The sequence below is a fragment of the Zalophus californianus genome, chromosome 1 (assembly GCF_009762305.2).
Source record: "Zalophus californianus isolate mZalCal1 chromosome 1, mZalCal1.pri.v2, whole genome shotgun sequence".
NCBI classification, from domain to species: Eukaryota; Metazoa; Chordata; class Mammalia; order Carnivora; family Otariidae; genus Zalophus; species Zalophus californianus.
This window is the reverse complement of record NC_045595.1, coordinates 21,695,282-21,717,781: the sequence shown is the minus strand read 5'-3', so window position 1 is coordinate 21,717,781 and position 22,500 is coordinate 21,695,282. Positions and strand designations below refer to the sequence as shown.

The 22,500-nt window shown below is 38.0% G+C and overlaps 1 protein-coding gene and 1 pseudogene across 1 annotated transcript in view; both read left to right on the top strand.

The window, feature by feature from the left end:
- The window catches only part of DCP1A (decapping mRNA 1A), a 51,601-nt gene that overhangs the window by 5,456 nt on the left and 23,645 nt on the right, over window positions 1-22,500 (top strand). The window contains exon 3 of the mRNA XM_027582513.2: window positions 131-258. Within this exon, the coding sequence (XP_027438314.2) occupies window positions 131-258 (128 nt within the window). The remainder of the gene's footprint in view (window positions 1-130; window positions 259-22,500) is intronic.
- LOC113917625 lies at window positions 19,680-22,333 on the top strand (annotated as a pseudogene).

Here is a 22,500-nt window from a genome sequence, read left to right as displayed (position 1 = left end):
TTACCATTTTAAGAGCCAACAATGTTGTATAATGCGGTAATGTAGTTATTCTTTGAAATGGAAATGAAGGCGATAACATGTCTGCAAATTAAACAGTGACTACACGTGTTTTTCTTCTGTCAAATCTAAGGTCAGCCTCACCTTACCATGGTTTTACCATTGTGAATCGACTGAATATGCACAATCTGGTTGAACCAGTGAATAAAGATTTGGAATTTCAGCTCCACGAACCATTTCTTCTATATAGAAATGCAAGCTGTGAGTATATCTGTTTTATTACGGTTCATATATTTACAATTTAAATTGAGTGACTTCAGTTTCTATCATCACATTATTTTTGGAGTTTCAAGTTACAGTAAAAAATATAGGAACGCCTGGGTGGCTCAGTCAGTTAAACGTCTGCCTTCAGCTCAGGGCATGATCCCAGGGTCCTGGGATGAGTCCCACATCAGTCTCCTTGCTCAACAGGGAGCCTGCTTCCCCCTCTGCCTGCCACTCCCCCTGCTTGTGTGCTCTCTCTGACAAATAAATAAAATCTTTAAAAATATATATATAATCTGTACTCTTAGGTTATAAATGAGTCTCTTAGTAAGATCGAACCTTTTAAATTGGGCTTCTAAAATTGAAACACTCTTATATGCAGTAGCTTTTTATATTGTTTTAGTTAAATATACCCTTCTATATAATAGCATTACATCATATTCCTGTTGTTTGTTTTACGAAAATAAGCTTCACCCTTTGTTTTGGTTGGACACTGAATTATTGGCTGCCCATGCCCCTGAGCAACAGAACTTAGTTTGAGAGGTACAGGATGGGGACCGATATTTCTATCCACAAAGAAAGTACTATCTTTGCCCTGGTAGTGGTATTTTTCGGTCTGTTTATTGAGTGTCTTCTGGGTACAAGTTCTGGGCTAAGAGCTACTTTACCTTAATGTTAATGATACAGTAACCTATGTGGGGCAGGTAAGCAGTTAAGGGAGCTGAGACTCAGAGGTGAGTGGCAGCTCCCCAGTTGGAGAGCAAGAATCATAACCCTTTTCTCTGCTCCCTAGTTCCAGGGTCCTTTCAGGCATGTACAGACTCTTGAGAATGGTTGTATGCAGTCCACAAAGCTAGAGTGGCGCTTTGAAAAGGTTAAGATATTAATGGAAAAAAAAAAAAAAGAAGTTAAGATACTAAAAAGTATCCTCAATTCCTGTGTTTCAGTAGGGTGTTGAAGGTATGAGTGTTTGAGGACAGAAGAGAGACTGTTTGGCACTGACTGTGGGTAGATCAGAACTAGTTATAGTCGTAGAGCAATTGTAACTATCATCCAAGGAGTTTGCTGGAGAAATGTTACTTCTCGCTTAAAAAGGAAGTTACTACAAAAAAGAAAAAAAAAAAGAAAAAGTTACTGTTTGGATTTCACGTGACTAGAAGGTAACTGGTACCAGAGGAATGTCTTTGGTGTAAATATAAAAAGCTTTGGAAATTATGCCTCTTTTAATTCCCTGAATGAGGAATGGCGAGGTCTGTTTCAGAGCCAAAAGCCCCAAATTCTTCTCCACAGCTCACTTTTAAGTATCTAAGTGAAATAGTCTCTTGATTTTTTTTTTTTTTTTTTTTTTTTTTTTTTTTTTTTTAGTGAACTATTCGTCCAGATAATTCCTTTCTGAGATTTTAATTTCTGGGGGCATATTAGAAATGCTTTTTAATACCTGTAAGTTCAGATGGATTTATTTAAACTAATGTTCACAGTAGAATTACTTCAGATGGCAGTTTTCTTTTTTTTCCCATCTTTTTATTTTATTTTTATAATTTTTATTGTTATGTTAATCACCATACATTACATCATTAGTTTTTGATGTAGTGTTCCATGATTCACTGTTTGTGCATAACACCCAGTGCTCCACGCAGAATGTGCCCTCTTTAATACCCGTCACCAGGCTAACCCATCCCCTCACCCCCCCCCTCTAGAACCCTCAGTTTGTTTTTCAGAGTCCATCGTCTCTAATGGTTCGTCTCAGATGGCAGTTTTCTTTGTGCTGAAACTCTGTTGAAGGGAAATTCTGCAGAGGAACACAGTTCCAGGTTGTTTTTTTTTTTAAGGGAAATTGATTTAATTCTGCTCTTTACTAGCTATTGCTTCTAAGAAAAGTTTGATTATTAAAGTAGTCAGGAAAATTATCAGAGACCCATGGATTCAGTTACTATTTAGCATAAACCTGATGTGAATCATAGTATTTCTTTCACAATCAAAGGTTCCTGTGGAGTTGAAAGTGGCAACATAACACAAATATAATTAAATCACAACTAACCAAAATTTAACTAATCAGAGCCTCAGTTATCTGGAAACATTTCTATAGTCCATGTGTGGAAGAAATGAAAGCAAATTATAAGAAAACAAGCTAATATTAGGTTTCATTTTGTGAGACTCTAGCAAATATCTCGAGTGTAACCTGGGGTCAGCATAAAAGTGTCAATTTTCTGTAACTTTAACCCCACTATAGTGTCATAGATTAATTTGTTGTCATGATAAGACCTGAAATTATCAGGAGTGTTTGTTATGTTAATCGGAATATTCTTGAGCAGAACGGCACACTAATACATTTTATTTTAGGAAGATTTTCAGTAAGAAGTTAAAACAAAGGTTTCCTTAGAACCAAGGTTGTCCAGTTTCCTGGTTAATTAAGACACTGAATCATCTTCTAAGAGGCCATACAGTTTCTGATATTGCTAATTAGAAATTCAAGAGCACATCAGCTTGCTTTTACTGTGGGTGTATTAGAAACAGTCTACAAGAGAAGCTTGGGGAAGGTATTTAAAGGAACAGCTGTATCGGGGAGAAGTGACAAGGCAGCATAAAGTGATTCTGGGAGTGTGAAGGCCTCTCTCGAGTATGTGTTTTGTCTACCTAGTCTTAAATGTGGAAAATAGTCTTGTCAGGTCTGCAAGCTAGTGAGTGGTTAAGGGATTTGTTCTTTAAACAAAAAGTTAATTAGTGTCTGAGTGTGTGTACAGGTAATTATACCTGATTCTGTAGCTGCCCTTCTGTTGTTTTCTTGTGGGAAATACCACTAAGACACCTGACCCATTTTGCTCACTGCACCTTCAGATCCAGCTTCTTTCACTCAAATCACTTTTTAGAGTTAATGGAAAATTGAACTATAATTTTTTCTAGTTCTAATTGTTTCATTTGATTTCATTTTTTAATTTTTATTTATACACTATAAATATAGTACTTATTTATACACCTTTCCCCCCAAAGGGAAAGGTAAAATCTTACAGAGAAAATGCTTACACTACCCAAGGGCTTAGGTTTGGTGATTCTATTTTTTGGAAGCAGTATATTTCTATACTGATCAAGGGCCTTTGGGCAGCCAGGAGACCCTTACAGGGCTGCAGTGAGGGTTGGGAAGACTGCAGATTCTGTAGTTAATTAAGCAAAAGTGTAGTTCCTAACAACTTATTTCTGACTTATATTGAGGAAACAAGAGTCTCAGAGCAGTTAAGAAACTTGCTGAGGAATCACAAAGGTTGTAAGTGACATAGGCAGAATTCAAATCTTCGAAGCCCGTGTTCTTTCTACTCGGCTGCCACAATAAAATTACTTACTTCATCAATCCACATTGTAGACTGAGGCTGACCCGTACTACTCCGCGATAATGGAAATGCTCTGTATCAGTCCCGTCCCAAAGAGCAGCTACATGTGACTGTTGAGCACTCAGTGTGGTTAGTGCAACCAAGAAATTTTCTTTTTTAGTTTATTTAATTTAATCAGTTTGCATTTTAAGTAGCCATATGTGGCTAGTGGCTACCATATTGGACAGCAGAAGTCTAAAGCATGAACCCCTTCTCACACACTCCCTTTTGTTGTGCCATACCCGAATTGAACAAGCACTAGGGTAGGGGAGCTTTGGATTCAATTTTTAGGCCTCTCATTTAGTCGTTCTTTTTTTAAAATTTATAAATGATTTCTAGATACGAAAGCTGCAGAAGATATCCCTGAGGGGGGCTTTGCCATGGTAACACTCTTTTGGCATGCAATTTAATTTTCAGAATTCTATTCTAGGCTTTGCCATTTTCGGGCTGTAACCTTGGATAAATCACGTAAACCACTGATCTGACCTACTTATCTTAAAAGGGCACCATATACATGAAGGTATTTTGTCAGGCACTTACAAATATAAAATATTACAGCCTGTGTCTCCATCTTGGACCCAAGCCAAATGATCTTTGTAGTGAGAGAGTTATGAGGATTTTAATATTATCCAGGTTCTCTTACAACCCAGGTTCATAGTGTCCTTCTTCCTGTCTCTTCTGACTAGCACCATGACAAGCTGGAGACTGTTTATCTTTATAGATATTATTTTCAGATGTTATAGGGGCCATTACTGGGCAGCCTGAGGTATGATAAGTTGAAAATAAATACAGGTTAAAAATGAGAAATCTTACAGTGTGCAGATTTTTGTAAAACTCTCAACAGCAGCAGTTCTGATCAGTGAGTGGGTCATGGTGTTTATTTTGAGCATATACTGGAATACATAGCACCCTCCCAGCTAAAACTTTGTATTAATGTAATGTTTAATTTGTGGACACCTCTCCCTAAAAAACATTGATGATAGTTTTAATTTTATCTTTGATTAGTTGAAGAAACAGTTTTTTTGCTGTTTAAACATAGGCATTACTATCAATCTGCTGATCTTCTGTTTCCGTTTGCAAAGAAAATCCATTCTACTCACTGCCTTATAAAATCATTCTTGGGAGACTCTGAACTTCTAGGACTTCTATGGCATAGGCATGTCAAAGAAAATAATCCTTCAACTCCTATCCAACAATGTCATGACAGGAAATCTTTCTCCTATGAACATTTAGAAATGCTGTATAAAATACCAAACGCATAGCTTAGCCAGAAAGAGAATAGGGGACGTTTCAGTGGGCCAAGTTCAGAGTGAAGGCTGAAAGTGGAAGTGAGAAGCTTATAAACCAGGCTGGCTGCCAGCTGTCAAGGGTTCTTAGGTATGGAGCTCTCCTTCATATAAGGGTCCCATGACAATTACGTGGAATCAGGAGACAGGGCCTTGAGCTCTCACGGCTGGAGAGGTTGAGCTGAGACACCCATACATAAATACAGCCAGGTCCCCTAATGAGCTCCATATTAATTAATTAGAAAAATATCAGCCCACCAACCGAGGAGAAGGACAAGGCAAGCTTATCTATCTCAGTGTGGGCTCTGGGTAACAGGGAAAGTGTCTCCCCTGAATAATTGTAACCATGAGCTTTCTCATACAGATTTGGAGTTCAGGTTATACCATTCACTTGGTATAATTTCTTACCCAGGCCAAAATATTAACATAAAGATTGCTCCTCAGCAGGTGAGTACTCTAGGACACCTGGCAAAAGCAAATGCAAAATCCTTCTGGCTAATCGACAAGCCTCATGGTCCAAAATTACTAAATATACAAGGAAATAATTCACACTCAGTGAAAGGTAAAATACAACAAACAGCAGGATTAGCCAGCCCTTCCCCAAAATTTTAGTTAATTGAAATGATCAGATAGAGACTTTAATGGATGTAAATGTCAGATGTAGATTATTAAAAAAGTGACAGATTTGAAAAATAACAAAGTTGAATTTCTGGAAATTAAAATTTTAATTATTACTGAAATAAACTCTCTACTGGACTCAGCAGTTAATTTGTAACAACAGAAAGAATTGGGGGAACTGGAAGAGACCATCTGAGGGAATTACCCAGAATTCATCCAGGAAAGGAAAGGAAATGGAAAATATGGCCAGGAGAATAGAATTGGAAAGTCTTAACACATAACAGAGAAGAATTTCAGAAAGATAAAATAGATTTGAGAGAGACTATTTGAGGAGATTATAACTAAGAATTTTCTAGAATATTCAAAAGTCATAAATCTCAGATATAGGCAGTAGAATAAGACACCAGGCATAATAAGTAGAAAGAAATAACACAGAAGCAACCAAAGGCTACTTGAGATTGATTATTTCCAAAGAGCACCAGTTAGACTGCCAGCATATTTAGTTGCAGCTACTGAGTTTGGAAGACAAGGGAATAAGAGTACTGAGGAAAAAACAACCCATACTTCAGTAATTCAGGAGAACAAAATAAAGACATTTTTCAACAAAAACAGAACTTGTGCCTTTAGCAGCCCCTTGCTATAGGCGCTTCTAAAGCAGTGCTGTCCAGTGCAGTAGCCACTAGGCACATGTGGCTGTTGAGCTTTTGAAATGCTCCTAAAGCAACTGAATTCTTAATTGTATTTAATTTGGCTCAGAAATAAGAAAATTGTGGGGTGGGGTGCCTGGGTGGCTCAGATGGTTAAGCGCCTGCCTTCAGCTCAGGTCATGATCCCAGGGTCCTGGGATCAAGCCCCACATCGGGTTCCTGGCTCTGTGGGGAGCCTGCTTCTCCCTCTCCCTCTGCCTCTCCCCCTGCTCATACTCTCTATCTCTGTGTCTCAAATGAATAAATAAAATCTTTAAAAAAAAAATTGTGGGGTGCCTCGGTGGCTCAGTCGGTTAAGCAGCCGACTTGATCTCAGGTTGGGTCTTGATCTCAGGGTTCTGAGTTCAAGCTCCGCATTGGGCTCCACACTGGGCATGGAGGCTCCTTAAAGGAAAAAAAGAAGAAAATTGAGCACAGAAGAAAGAAATGAAGTTTACAAACTAATGAACAAAGTAAAGGAAGTAAATCAAAATAAGCATGGACTATATAAGACAGTGAAATGACTAGTTGAAAAGGTGAAGCAAAGATACTGGACACCAACAGCATCAGGTAAAAGCTCTTCAGACCTAAAGCATCCCACAACTGGGGTGAGAAGAGATAAATTGATTAACCATAGATTTAAGTCAATCTGTGTGTGTTCAAATGATTCAGGATAACTACTGCAAAACAAACATAGGAGTCTTCTAAACCAGTACAAACGAGGGTGGGAAAAAGGTGAGTGAACACCACGGGAAATAGAAAGCCCAACATAAAATGGGAGGAATAAAGAAGTCAGTAACTAGAACAAAATGTTAAGTGTAAGTTGCCAGTTAAAAGAGATTCTGGGACTGGATGAAGATACAAATTTGTGAATAATGTTTTCAAAAGACTTAAAACTCAAAAACCTGGAAAGATTGAAAGTAAAGGGATAGAATGCAGTGTGTCAGGCAACTGTTAACCGAACAAGGCTGCTGTAGTTATGTTAGTCATATGTGATAGATTTCAGGTGAAAAACATCGGGGTGAAAGTTGCCACATAATGATAAGAGGAATGAATTACCTAAAGATAGAATTATTCCAAACTAGTACATACCTAGTATATGTCAGAAATACATATCAAAAGTTAAAAATTCCGATCATCATGGGAGATTTTAACAAGCCACCTCAGTGAGTGACAGATAAAGCGGATGATTATGAGATATTTAAACAGTATAGTTAAATTTGGTCTAATGAGCATATAAAGAGCCCTCTTCCAGCAATTTGAGAATTTGCATTTTTTTCAAATACATATTAGAATTTTATAAAAATTACCATATGTAGGCCTCCCAGCCCAAGAAGTTAAGAAAAAAGAGAAATCTGGGTTAAGTTGAAGGAAAATACAGATGAGTAGCAATTAACTGCAGAACATAGAAATTGCAGTAGAACAACAGAACACAATCAACAACAAAAACTCCCATATGACCTGATTGATCCAACAACAACAAAAGGGGAGGAGCATAATGGGCAATATTAGGAATAATGTATGTATTTTTTATGTATTGCAACTAAATATAGGGAATACACATTTTTTAAAAACAAATCACTATGAAGAACTTTTTGCCTGTACATTTAAAACTTAGATTGTATATACAGTTTCTGAAGAAAAAAAACATAGTATAACAAAACTTATTCAGGAATAAATATATCTGAATACACTCACAAACAATAAAATGTTGGGTCAGTAGTTTAAAATCTTTCCCATCACATCTAAAGAAAATGCTAAGAGGAATGTCCTATTCAGAAAATGGTATCAGGACAGTTATTCTCCATATAGAGACTGGCCTCTGAAAAAGCAGATGTAGGATCTCTTTCTGACTTTATCACAGGACACTTATCTCCACAGTCCACTTGTGCAGTGAGGAGATCATGCTTCTATTATCCACTATTCATTCTTTGGGCAAGCATTTGGCAAGCACCTGCTACAAGCAACGTACCTTACTAAGTATGTTTCTCCTAGAAGGTGCTTTCCCTTTGATTTCTACTTCTGTAGGCACCTCCTTATGACTTAATTGTAAAATGCCCCAAGAATATTCTGTAAAGGGGTTTTTTTTGGTTTTGGTTTTGGTTTTTTTTTGTGTGGGCAGCAAAGCAAAGTTGATTAAGCACCATGTAAAGTGTTACTACAAAGCTCCCGAAGAGGGTGGGGACCTGAGAGGGTTGCCTCTGTAAAGGGTTCTGAGCAGGTTTTTTTAATCCAAAATTTGGTACATGAATCAAAAAAGTAAAAGCAAGCAAAACTGGTTTTTCTCTTTGTTACAGCTAGGCAGTCTACATTGTAACTTGGTTAATTGAAAATATTAAAGTAAAGGTTTGTGGTCCCATTAAGCTCTATAAAGTAAATTCTGGCATTTAATGATTTCCTTTTGCAAAAACTATTTCAGTATCGTCTTTTACATTGTTTTTAAACAAAGTCTGATTAACTCAGACGTACATCTTATTCAGTGATATTTATTAAACATCTGTCATTCACCAAGTACTCTACCAAGCACTATACCATTTTGATAAAACTGTTGTGTACTTTTAAAGAAATAGTCCTGAGGTTCTGTTGTATTTTCTTAGAGAATTATAAGCAGAAGTCATTAAATTATGTTAGAACTTTTAGTGTCAGAACTCTACCTTTCTAGTAAAGGTGAAGATTCTTAATGAAATATGTTACTATATTAATCCCAGTGCTATGAATATTTATTCCTAAAACAGCTCTATTAATTAATGATAAAATTAATTATTTAAGATTTATGATTAGAAAATTATCAGCTGTAAATTTGAATGATTAGGCCAGTACTAGTGAAAATCTGATCTACCAGAGAGACTGGGGGGGTATTTACATGGTTGTTTTTTTTTCTTTTCCTGATCATTTTTAGCAGCAACACTGATCCATTAATTAGAAGGAGTATACAGTCTAGATTTTCTTTTCTCAGACCTAACTTTATTCCCTCCTTAGACCAGTGTGTGATTGTGGTTTTAGCCCAAAAAGTAACATTATTTTACTTTATATGCATGTTAGACCTGGCTTTCTTTTTTTTTTTTTTTTTTTACTGAAAGAAACAAGGACAATTGTGTTTCCTCCATCCAGCACCTCAAAGCATAGGTCTCCCGATGAATACCACTTTTCATATTTTCAAATGTTTTCTATAATCCTAAAGTACTTTTGACAAAATGAACAAAGTATATTGCCCTATAATCTGCTTAGCAACAACAAATCACTGTAACAAGCAATTGAAAATTAAAATGTAATTACTATTTAATATTTTTAAGAACTTACCTCCAAAAGCCTGTGAGAAGTACCCCTTTGTTTCTGCTTCACTTACAACTTTTCCTTTATATCGGGCATCAGTCTCTTGATAGAGAACATTTTTAATTAAAATTAGATCACTAGAAAAGGCAGGGTGATTCATTTCCATAGTGTTGAAAATGCAGCTGCCAAATGGAAAGTTTTAGTAGAAGAAATACTGTAGTTTTTTTTTTGTCTCTGCTTGCCCTTTCTCAGTTCAAGGGCAAGACTCAGAACAGTAGAGATGGTAGGTGGCTATTGGCATTTGCACAGATCTTCAGACTTAAAGCACAGTGCAGGAAATGTCCTTGCAAGAGAAGTTTACAATTTGTCATGAAAAAAATGTGACTTCTACCTCCAAACTAAAAGAGGAATTTATAAACAATTTTAAAAGCTCCACAGTATTCTCTGTGATCTTTGAATTCAGCACGGTGCTTCTTGACCAGCCCGGAGAAAGACAGTCTTCCACCATCAGCAGCAGCACTGCTATGGTTGGTGTGACTCTGTTATCAGGGAAGGAGAAAGGATCTGTGGCAACTGCATTAATCTGGCCTTCTGGACAAAGATAAGGAAAGAGCCTTGCTGTTTGCCACGTTAGTAGACTGAAGAGGTAAAAACACCATGAAAACATAGAGTGACTTAGACTCCAGGACTGACCTGGTGGTGCTGTCAGGTCAGAAGTTTCAAATGTCTCTATGGCTTTCTATCTGTTGTAGGCCACTGTTGAGTGTTCTAGGAGAGCCTCTAGTGGAGCCTCTACCCAGGTACCTTCTGGTTAACTTTGTTCCTAAGTCCATGAACATTTCCACATTTCCAAAGGAGATTCTTTCCAGTGTGTCTCACTAAGTACTGGCTTTTTCCCCCCCTAAAATAGTGTTGACAGGTAAAAAGCAGTTTTAACTTTTTTGTGTGTATGTGGTGTTATCCTAATTATAAATGTTTTAAAAGTTAACAGTGCATGCACCATTTATCTCTTTTAAATAATGTTTTCTCTTTTGAGAACTCACAAAGGAAAGCAACCAGTACTTTATAGCTAAGTGGCAGAAATGTGTTCTTAGTATGTATGTATATAGGTTTTCATCTTGTGTTTACTGTGGAGGTAAAAATTAAAACAGAGTAGCCACTAGTCCAAGAAGATTTGAAGCCACTCTGGAGTGGGCGGAAGAAACATTAAGACTGAGCCCTTGGGGTTCAGTCCCCTGGAAGTTCCAGGCAGCTCTGAGCTACTTACAGAGTCACTACTTCAGGCATGCGCAGCATTTTTTTTTTTTTTTTTTTTAATTAAAAGGAAGGCATGGGATAAGCATTTGCTACCAACATTTAAAAATAAGGATATTTTACATACACACACACACACACACACACACACACACCTGGATTTCTAGCTTTCCTTCTTGGGAAGGCCACACAGCACCTGCGTCCCTGCATGCACTGGGAGTCAGCAGGAGCTCTGGGTGGGACATGTGCACCACAGCCTCCCTGATCCCACCACACCCTGGTTTGGATGATCCTTGTGGACATTTGCCTTATAGCTCTGGTTTGGATGATCTCTTAGTAAAATGGTAGAAAAATATGTAGCAGAGAAGTTAATTAGGGAAAGGAGAGAAAAGAAGGTCCCCCTTTTCTACACCACTATCTGAACTATTTCCCAAAGCCCTACGTGTAGATTTTGGGGAGCCCACAAGATTCCGTGGAGGCCAGGGACCATGCTTGCCACACTTTACTGTCCCTTGTGATACATAAAAATGATCATTTCTGTGTGGGACGCTGGGATGGATAGACCACGGGGGATGGACAGGTCCAACATTTGGCATACCCCATAATCACTTCCAGCACACACCTAGGAGAGGCTCTGCCATAAGGAGTGGTGAGTACTGTGTGACAATCATGGCAATCAGCCCTAGCAGCACACGTAAAACCAGCGTGACTCTCTGTTTTATTTGGGGTTGCCCATTATTTAAGAATAGAAAGTTTGTAATTAGGAATGAACAGTTGTGATATTCTTGGGTTTATTTTCCTAATTTCCCTCCAAAAATTCAGTGATCATTTCATGTGTCTGAATCCTATACTAAAACTACAGTGTTAAAAGGGACTGTGGAAGCGGTATTGCTGGTAAATAGTTTCAGACTTGATTTAATTTAGAGAAGGGCACCAAATTTTGAAATAATAAACCAGCGAGCTTGCAGAATAGCAGTTTAAAGTATCCTGGCCTATGTCTTTTAATCAGTGTTCAATAAATAGACATTGCAATTTAAATTTTAGAAAGTGTACTCTTTCTCTACCATGTTAGTGTTCATTGGTGTTTTAAGCTGTGTGTTTTGGCCAGAACAGATGTGCTGCTGAGGTAACTGAATCACGTTTACCAGCCATATGTACAGATTCATAGAGTTTCCTTGCCTGCCTGTTTGCCACCTACCATAATCTCCTGTCAGAATCCTAGGTCGGGCAGGCTTTGGCTCCATACCCTTTTTCCTGTATGTGTGTGTTCTACTTTCCACTCCAGAGCCTTTTTCTACTTTCTCTTTCCAAACCTTTCAATGTTAATTTGGAGCCATGAGGCTTATTTTTATCTTAAAGGAAATGATCTGTCCAGGCAGGGGCATTTGCTTTTTCACTAGCCAGGGCAGGTGTTTATATAATCTATTCCATTTTTACATTACCTTTATAATCAGAAGGATTTTCCCTATGTCTAGGTAAATGTTTTTGGCTGTATTCAAAGCACATTTTCTTGTTTTTCTTTCCCAGTATAGGGCATCTTTGTCAGTCTTTAGAAATTTTATAACTCTTAACATCATTGCCAAAAAGCTTATATCGAAGCCCCTTTTCTGCTTGGCACCATACTGAGAAAATCAGCCTCCTCAAATCCTTTTAGAAAGTAGGTCAGATCTAAATAATAAATGAATCAAAAAGGCAACATGTGCATGAGAATGATTCCCAGCTCTGTTTTTGTGACATTTCACAGCATCTCAAGAAGTCTCAAGGGATTTTACAAAGGCTCCACATTAATTTGGGTTTTCTTGATCTTCTGCGTGCCATACACCATTCCCGATGAGAAGCAGCGTGAGGTATAACATCAAATCATAATAGGCTGCTAGATCTTCAAACAGGGCTCTCTGGGGAAATGGAAAACTCTTGCCCCTCAGCTTTTTAAAAATTCTCAATATTAAATGATCTAATACCTTTAATCTTTGTCAGTCTCGTTTTTCACACTTTCAAAAGATGCCATCATTTAAAAAGCAAAGGAAACATTTAATTTTGGGTATTTTCTGAATTTTTGTATTTTTCATGGAAGTACAACCTTAAGGTAATCAAATGTCCTGCCACACCACCTAACTCTACAGTGACTTGCCTGTACAGCACGACTTACTTGGGACAGCTGATAACAGCCACACTATGTGGTGGGGGTCCAATAACTAAACAGTTTGCTTTCATCTTGAAAAAAGCTATTTACAAATCAGGATGCCATCATTATTTGCACAATAATACTGTATTGTCAAATCCTTAAATCCTCTGTGCTATAGTTAAAGGAAAATTATTTCAGGATGTTTCAGCAGATGAATGTGTTGGGCCATAGAGTGGAAGTTCTCTTGAGGGAAGAATCCTTGGCTTTGGCTTGAAGACAGATCCTCCGTGATCTTAGCCATCTGGGAACTTGTCTGTCTTTCCTCACTGGTGACAGTGACAGGCTTAGGGGCAGCTCCCGGGGCCTCCTTGCCAGTTGCATGCACTGAGCATTTGATATGTTGGCAGACAGAGCTGATTCTTGGATGCGTGTCTGAACCTCTACAGGTCTGCTTTTGGCAGAATCGAGTGTGACTCTTATCCTTTACCCATTAAGCTATCGTTATGGCTTCCTTATCTTTATTTCTTCTGCAAACATGCCTTTGTAAGTGTTTGGCTCTTTTTTGGCAGTTTATTTGATAATGTACAAGAGTGGAAGGCATGTGTCTTATTTCTAAATTATAGTGTATTTCTTCAAAGGAAAAGGGGAGGATGTAAGTAAAGTATTGTCAACATAAGTTGACAGCTCTGTTGGGCTTAGTTTGATTATCAATATGAAATTCTTTCTTAAGAGCTGGGTTTGCAACCCCCTATGAAAACATTACTAAATGCCCCTGTTTAGCCCAGAAAATGTTGTGTGTTCTTCTCTGAGCCTGATGTACTTAGTGCGTATCATAAACTTTCTCATCACTGTAAGTTGTAGAGGTGTGTCCATTAGAGGAAAACTGGAATCTTGTATTCAGACTCTTGTGTTTTGTGTGTTCTTTAGCCAGAGTTGAAAGAGGCATATTTAAAGGAAGATAGTTGTGTTTAATTGCCATATATGGAGTCTTTTCAGAGCCCAATCTGATTTACTCTATGTAGGAGCAATCCTTAGCTGCAAGGAATAGGAACATAACTAAGACCCTGCAGAAGATAATGTTTAATAAATATCTCCTCTGTAACAAAGCCTCCTCTGTGTTTCTTGTCAAAGGGCTGTCAAAGCTAAATTCAATCTATTTACTTATACCATGTAAGATATTCCAAAATTACTTGTTATTCATTAGACATTGATTCTATTTGAAACATTGGTGGTGTTTTGAAGTTCTGTGAATGGAAGAGGGGCTGTGAACCTGGGTCCAAACATGGAAAACTCCTCACAGCAGGCTGAATGACCGCTCAGAAAGCAGAAGCCAGCCTGGGTGCCTGGTGGTGTGCACAGTCACCTGCAGGACACATGACCAGACGTGGAGCCCAACAGTCAAGGACGGTTTTAGTGAAACTGGAGGGTTTCTCCACCCTTATGGTGGAGTCCCCTTATGAACAGGGTAGGAAAAAAATTCACGTTCATCATCTTCATTCATAAAATGAAGCTCTTCACTCACTCTGTATATCAATGCTTTCACTCCCTCTACAATGACAATTGAAAAAATCCAGTTAAGCTTTTATTGCCATCAAAAAGGGAACTTTAAAGTTGTGATTGGCCATGAAATTTTTGTAGAATAAAATGACCTTAATTCAGAGTGAAACAAAATTTTTGCCATTAAAATAGCTTTTATTGTACACTGAAAACTTTAAGACATAATGAAAGAAACTGAAGAAAACACAAATACATGAAAAAATATTCCATGCTCTTGGATTGGAAGAATTAATACTGGTAAAATGTCCGTACCACCTAAAGCAATCTACAGATTGAGTACAGTTCGTATCAAAATTGCCATGACATTTTTCACAGAAATAGAACAAACAGTCCTAAAATTTGTGTGGAACCACAAAAGAGCCCCTCAAAGCATACTTGAGAAAGAAGAAAAAAGCTAGAGGTATCACAATGTCAGATTTCAAGATATACTACAGAGCTTTAGTAGCCAAAACAGTGTGGTTACTGGCACAAAAATAGACACATAGGTCAATGGAATAGAATAGAGTGCCTTGTAATAAACTCACACATATACAGTCAAATTAATTTACAACAAGGGAGCCAAGAATATACTGTAGGGAAGAGACAGTCTCTTCAATAAATGATATTGGGGAAACTGGACAGCTACATGCAAAAGAATGAAAATGGGCTACTATCTTACATCATACACAAAAATAAATTCAAAATAGATTAAAGACTTTAACATAAGACCTGATACCATGGAACTCCTAGAAGAAAACATAGATAGTGAGCTCCTGGACATTGGTTTTGGCAGTGATTTTTTGGATTTGACAGCAAAAGCAAAAGTAGCAAAAGCAAAAATAAACAAGTGAGACTAAATCAAACTAAAAAGCTTCTGCACAACAGAGGAAGCCATCAACAAAATGGTAAGGCCCTACCAAATGGGAGATAATGTTTGCAAGTCATATATCTAATATGGGACTAATATCCAAATTATATAAAGAACTCTTACAATTAATAACAAAAGAACAAATAATCTGATTTAAAGTGGGCAGAGGATCTCATTTTTTTAATTTTTTTTTAAAGATTTTATTCATTTATTTGAGAGAGAGAGAATGAGAGACAGAGAGCACGAGAGGGAAGAGGGTCAGAGAGAGAAGCAGACTCCCCGCTGAGAGGGAGCCCGATGCAGGACTCGATCCCGGGACTCCAGGATCATGACCCAAGCCGAAGGCAGTCGCCTAACCAACTGAGCCACCCATGCGCCCCTAAAGTGGGCAGAGGATCTCAATAGACATTTTTCCAAAGAATACATACAGCTGGCCAACAGGTACATGAAAAGATGCTCAACATCACTAATATCAGGGAAATACAAATTAAAACCACAATGAGATATCACCTCATATATGTTAGAATGGCTGTTATCAAAAAGATAAGAAAGAACAAGTGTCGGTGACAATGTGGGGAAAAGTAAACCCTCATGCACTGTTGCTGGGACTGTAAATTGTTGCATCAACTATGGAAAATAGTATGGAGGTTTCTCAAAAAATTAAAAATGAAACCACCATGTGATCTGGCAATTCTACTTCGGGGTATTTATCTGAAAAAAAATGAAAACACTAATTTGAAAAGATATATGCACCCCCATGTTTATTGTAGCATTATTTACAATAGCCAGAATATGTATACACAAGAGTCCATCAATGGATGAATTGATAAAGAAAATGTATATATACAGAATGGAATATTATGCAGCCATAAAAAAGAATGAATTCTTAACCTTTTGCAATAACATGGATGCACCTTGAGGCATTATGCTAAATAAAATAGAAAAAGATAAATGGGGGCGCTTGGGTGGCTCAGTCAGTTAAGCGTCTGCCTTCGGCTCGGGTCATGAGCTCAGGGTCCTGGGATTGAGCTCCACATCGGGCTCCTTGCTCTGCGGGGAGCCTGCTTCTCCCTCTCCTACTTGCTTGCACTCTCTCACTGTCTCCCCTTCTCTCTCTCTCAAATAAATAAAATCTTTAAAAAGAAAAAGATAAATGCTTTATGATCTTATTTATGTGTGGAATCTTTTTTTTTTAAGATTTATTTATTTTGAGAGTGAGGGGGAGAGGGAGAGAGAATCCTTAGCAGACTCGGTACTGAGCATGGAGCCCAACACGGGCCTCCATCCCACAACCCTGAGATGACAACCTGAGCCAAAACCAAGAGTTGGACACTTAACCAGCTGTGCTACTCAGGTGCCCCAATATATGTGGAATCTTTAAGCAAAAAAAAACCCAAAAACAAGCAAAAAAACAAGCTCATGGATATGGAGAACAGATTTATGGTTGCCTGAGTCAGGGGAGGGAAGGTAGAATGGGTGAAGGGTAGTCAAAAGGTACAAATTTACAGTTACAGAATGAGTAAGTCATGGGGTGTGATGTACAGCATGGTCACTGTAGTTAATAACACTGTACTGCATATTTGAAAGTAGCTAAGAGTGGATCTTGAAAGTTCTCATTACAAGAAGAAATAATTTTGTGACTGTCTATGGTGATGGGTGTTCACTTCACTGGACTTACTGTGGTGATCATTTTACAATAAATACAAATAATAAATCATTACATCATACACTTGAAACTAATAATGTTATGTCAATTATACCTCAATTTTAAAAAAGCTAACTGGCTTTCTCATTTAATGTATATTAATATATCAATACATGTTAGTGTATGTTGATAGAGTTCAAATAATAGCTATGAAAAGGATCTTTAAGGTTTCTTGTTTTGTTTGTTTATTTATTTGAGAGAGCATGAGTGGGGGGAAGGGGCATAGGGAGAGGGACAAGCAGGCTCCCCACCGAGCAGGGAGCATGATGCAGGGCTTGATCACATGACCCGAGTCAAATGCAGACGCTTAACCAGCTGAGCCACACAGATGCTCCTATTTAAAGTTTCTTGTTCTAGCATTATATTTCCTATATTCTGTCATCCTTTTATTGTATGTTTTATTATTTATACTCTTATGTGTTACTTTAGTCTTCAAGCATAATTGAAGCTCATTAACTTTTTGTTTCTATAAAAAATTTTATGTTATTTCATGTAATGAGGCAGTGGCTGTGTGATGTCAAGACTCCTGGCCTAAGAATGGGAATACCTGAGTTCTAGCTACAGTTCTAAGACTTTTTTTCTCTGATTTTTAATAAGCCACTTAGACTTCTCATGAAAATGCATAATGAGACTTCTCATCCAAACAAGATGGCACAGACTTCTCTCTCCTTGCTCTCCCTGTTAAAATATAACTATAAAAACCCAGAAATAACACAAGAGACAATTAGGCGAACTCTGAAAGATAGAAAGAGGAAGACCCAGAACTGGCAAAACAACCCAGCAGGAGGGTCTTAAAACCCTCTCACCCAACAGAAGAAGGGGACCCAGGTCTGGTATTTGTTGACTTCCAGTCTAGCAACACAAGGCAGATCAGGTAGGCTCATTCCCCTCCTGGATCGAGTGGGAGTCCTTCCAGCAATATCAGGTGAGCCCAGAAAAACTGACAGGAAGGATTAGAAGCCCTACTGACAATAAGTGGCCACCCAGGGAGTGCTTTCCCTCCCTTCCATGAAGGGGAGGTGGAGGGGTAGAGGAGGAGTCATATCACCAACCTAGCCTGGGAAGCAGTCTTCATCTGTGAAGGTTAAAGGTTCCCTTCTCCAGGAGAGGCACACCAGGTGGCCTGCCAGGGGGAATTCCTCCCATCCTTTCAAGTGACTGGCTGAGAGCCTACTAAATTCTCACTTCAAGAAATTTTAAAAAGAAGAGCAAAGTAAGCTCAAAGCCTACAGAAGAAAGAATAAAAATGAGAGCAGAAGAAATCAATGATCTTGAAAATATGAAAACAGAAAAATTAATGAAGCAAAAAGCTAGGTTTTTTAAATTTTAAAAAAGGTCAATAAAATTGATAAACCTTTAGCAATACTAACAAAAATAAGAAGACTCAAAGTACCAGTATCAGGAATAGAATAGTGGATATCACTGTAGATTTTCCAGACATTAAAAGGATAATAATAATAAGCTAATGCTATGAACAACTTTACACTCAAACTTGATAACTTAGAAGAAATGGACCTTGAAAGCCCAAACTACAAAACTCAACCAAGATAAAATAGATGACATGAATAATCCTTTAGCCTTTGAAGAAATTAAATTAATAATTTAAAAGAAAAATCTCCAGGCCCAGATGGTTTTACTAGAAAATTTAAAGAATTAACAGTAATTTTACAGTTTCTTCCAGAAGACAGACAAGGAGGGAACAGTTGTCAACTGATTTTACAGAGCCAGTATTACTCTGATACCTAAACAAGATGAAGACCGTACAAAAAAAAAGAAAACCACAAAGCAATCTCTCTCATGAGCTAGGTAAAAAAAAGTCCTCAACCAAATAGCAAACCCAACAATATAGAGAAAAGAAATATAAATGATGCCCAAATGGGCTTTATTCCAGATCTGCAAAGCTGGTTCAGTATTGAAAATCAATCAATTTAATCCATCATATCAACAGACTAACTATGAAATAGAAATATCACTAATCATATTTTATGGTTTTTGATGCAGGAAAAAAATCATATGTCCATTCTCAAGTTGGGAATAGAAGTGAACAATGTCATCTTAATAAAGAGCATCTACAACAGACTTACAGCCAACATTATATTTATAGTGAAAGAGTGAATGTTTTCTCTAAGATTGAGAACAAGGCAAGGATGTCCACAGTGTTGACTGTGACACAGCACTGAAAGTTCTAACCAATGCAGTAAGGCAAGAAAGAAAAATAGGCCTACATACCGGAATAGAAAGGGGAGAGAAAGAAATAATAAAAATGTTATTCACAGATAAGAGGACTGTCTAGGTACAAATTTCTAGAACTAATAAAGAGTTTGGTATAAGGTATGAGGATACAAGATCAACACTCCAAATTATCAGTCACAATTAAAAACTACCGTTTAGGGGTGCCTAGCTGGCTCAGTCAGAAGAGCATGTGACTCTTGATTTCGGAGTTGTGAGTTTGAGCTGTACATTGAGTGTAGAGATTAATTAAAAAAAAAACAACTTTATTTTTAAAAATTTTTTTATTTTTTACCACTTATAATCCTTACAAAGAAAATTAAGTACTTAGGCATAAAGTTAACAAAACATGTACAAGGATCTGTGTGCTGAAGATTACAAAATACTAATGAAAGAAATAAAAAAACTAAATGGAAAGCTAGACTGTACTTGTGTATTGAAGGACTCCACATGGTACCAATTCACCTATTTCCAAAATGGCCTGTAGGTTTAAAGCACTTTCTATCAAAATACCAGCAAAGATTTTTGTAGGCATAAATAAACTTATTCTAAAATTTATATGCAAAGGCATAGGCCCTAGAAGCTAAAACAATTTGGAAAAGATGCATAAAGTGGGGAAATTATTCTACCCAATATTAAGGCCTATTATATAGCAGCAGTAGTCAAGACAGTGCGGCATTGGTGGAAGGATAAATGCATAAATAAATAGGATAAAATAAATCTGGAAGTAGACCCACCAAATATGCCCAACTGCTATTTGACAAAGGTGCAAAAGATGAGAGGAGAGCAGCGGCCCCTGGGTGGCACAGTTGGTTGAGCGGCCGACTCCTGGCTTCAGCTCAGGTCCTGATCTCAGGGTCGTGAGATTGAGCCCCCAGTCGGGCTCCAGGCTCAGCAAGGAGTCTGCTAAAGTTTCTCTTTCTCTAAAATAAATAAATCTTTAAAAAAAGAGAGAAGAGAGTATTTTCAACAATAATGCTGGAACAATTAGACCAAAAAAAAAAAAAGGACCTTAAACTAAATGTTTTTATACAAAAATTAACTCAAAATGAATCACTGATTGAAATGTAAATCTATAAACCCTTAGGAAAAATCATAGGAGAAAATTTTGGAACTAGGGGTCCATCAGCAAAAAATTCTTCAACTTGACACCAAAAGCATGATCCATAAAAGGAAAAATTGATAAATTGGAACTGTCAAAATTAAAAACTTTTGCTCTGGAAGGACCTTATTAAGAGGATGAAAAACGAACTACAGACAGGGAGAAAATATCTTCAGACCACATATCCAACAAAGGACTAGTATCTTGAATATATAAAGAACTGGTAAAATTCAATAGTAAAAAAATTAAGGGGCTCCTGGGTGGCACAGTCAGTTGGGCGTCAGACTCATGGTTTCAACTCAAGTACTGGTCTCAGGGTCATGGAATTGAGCCTCACATCAGGCTCCGTGCGCAGCGCAGGGTCTACTTCAGATTCTCTCTCTCTCCTGCCCCTCCCACTCGTGCTCTCTCGCTCCCTCTCTCAAGTAAATAAATATTTTTTTAAAAATCAATTAGAAGGGACAAAAGACATGAGCAGCCATTTGACTAAATAGGATATATGGATGACAAAGCAGCACATGAAAAGATGTTCAGCATTTTTAGCTGTTAGGGAGATATAAACTGAAACCACCATGAGATGCCACTCTACACCTATCAGAATGGAGGAAGTTAAAAATAGAACAACAAATGCTGGCAAGGTTGCAGAGAGACTGGATTGCTCATACATTGCTGGTAGGAATATAAACTAGCACAGACACTCTGAGGAACGGGTTAAGAGTTTCTTATTAAACTGAACATGCAACTACTATCATGCAGTAATTGTACTTTGGGGCATTTAGCCCAGAGAGGAAAATTTCTGTTCACACAAAAACCTTCGAATGAACATTTATAGCTGCTTTATTCATAATAGCAAAAAACTGGAAACACACCACATATCCTCAAATGGATAAATGGTTGAACAGGTACATCCATACCATGAAATATACTACTCAGCAAAAAAAAAAAGGGGGGGGGTGAGAGTAGGGGGAATGAACTATTGATGCGAGCAACAACTTGGATCAATATCCAGAGAATTATGTTGAGTCAGAAAAGTCAGTCTCAGAAAGTTGCATACTGTATAATTCCATTTATATTATATAACATTCTTGAAATACAATGTTAAAGAAATGGAGAACAGATTAGTGTGTTTGCTAGGGGGTCAGAGACAGGGGAGAGGGACCAAGGAAGGAGGGTGTGACAATAGAAGGGCACCAGGGATCTGTACGGTATCAATGTCAGAAGCCTGGCTATGATATTTTAACTTTACAGAATGTTACCATTGGAAGAAACAAATTAAAGGGCACACATTCTCTATGTTTTACAATTGTGTGTGAAGCTACAATTACCTCAAAAGTGAAAGTTTAGCTCTTTTCCTTTGGGGTGCCACCGAAGATCCTGATGTCACCGTGGGCCACCATGCGACCCAGTGTTACTCATATTGTAAGAGCATGCCGTATCCAAAGTCTCACTTCTGCAGAGAAGTCCCTGCATCTTTGACCTGAGGCAGAAGAAGGCAAAAATGGATGAGTACCTACTATGTGGCCACATAGTATCAGATGAATATGTGCAGCTCTCCTCTGAAGCCCTGGAGGCTACCCATATTTGTGCCAACAAGTACATGGTGAAAAGCTGTAGCAAAGATGGTTTCACATCCGGGTGTGGCTCTGTCCCTTCCATGTCATCCATGTCAATAAGACTGTCAACTGTATCAGCTGTCCTGTGCTGGGGTTGACGGGCTCCAGACAGATAGGCAGAGTTCCTTTGGAAAGGCCCGGGGCACAGTGGCCAGGGTCCACATTGGCCAAATCATGTCCATCCTTACCAAATTGCAGAGCAAAGAGCGTGTGATAAAGGCCATACAGAGGGCCAAGTTCAAGTTCCCTGGCCATCGGAAGATCCACATTTCCAAGAAGTAGGGCTTTACTAAGTTTAATGCAGACGAATTTGAAGACGTGCTGGCTGAAAAGCAGCTCATCCCAGACTGCTGTGGGTCAGATACATCCCTGATAGAGTGGCCCCTTGGACAAATGGCAGGCTCTGCACTCATGAGAACCGGCACTGCCCCCTCCTTATTCATGCCCACCAACAAATCCTACTTCCTGTGTTTAAAAAAAAAAAAAGTTTAATTTAAAAAAAAGGCCTTATGATACCTGTACTTCCTGTACCAGTCATCATAAGTGTGAAGGGAGGTACAACCTGGGCCAGGCTGAGTGTCG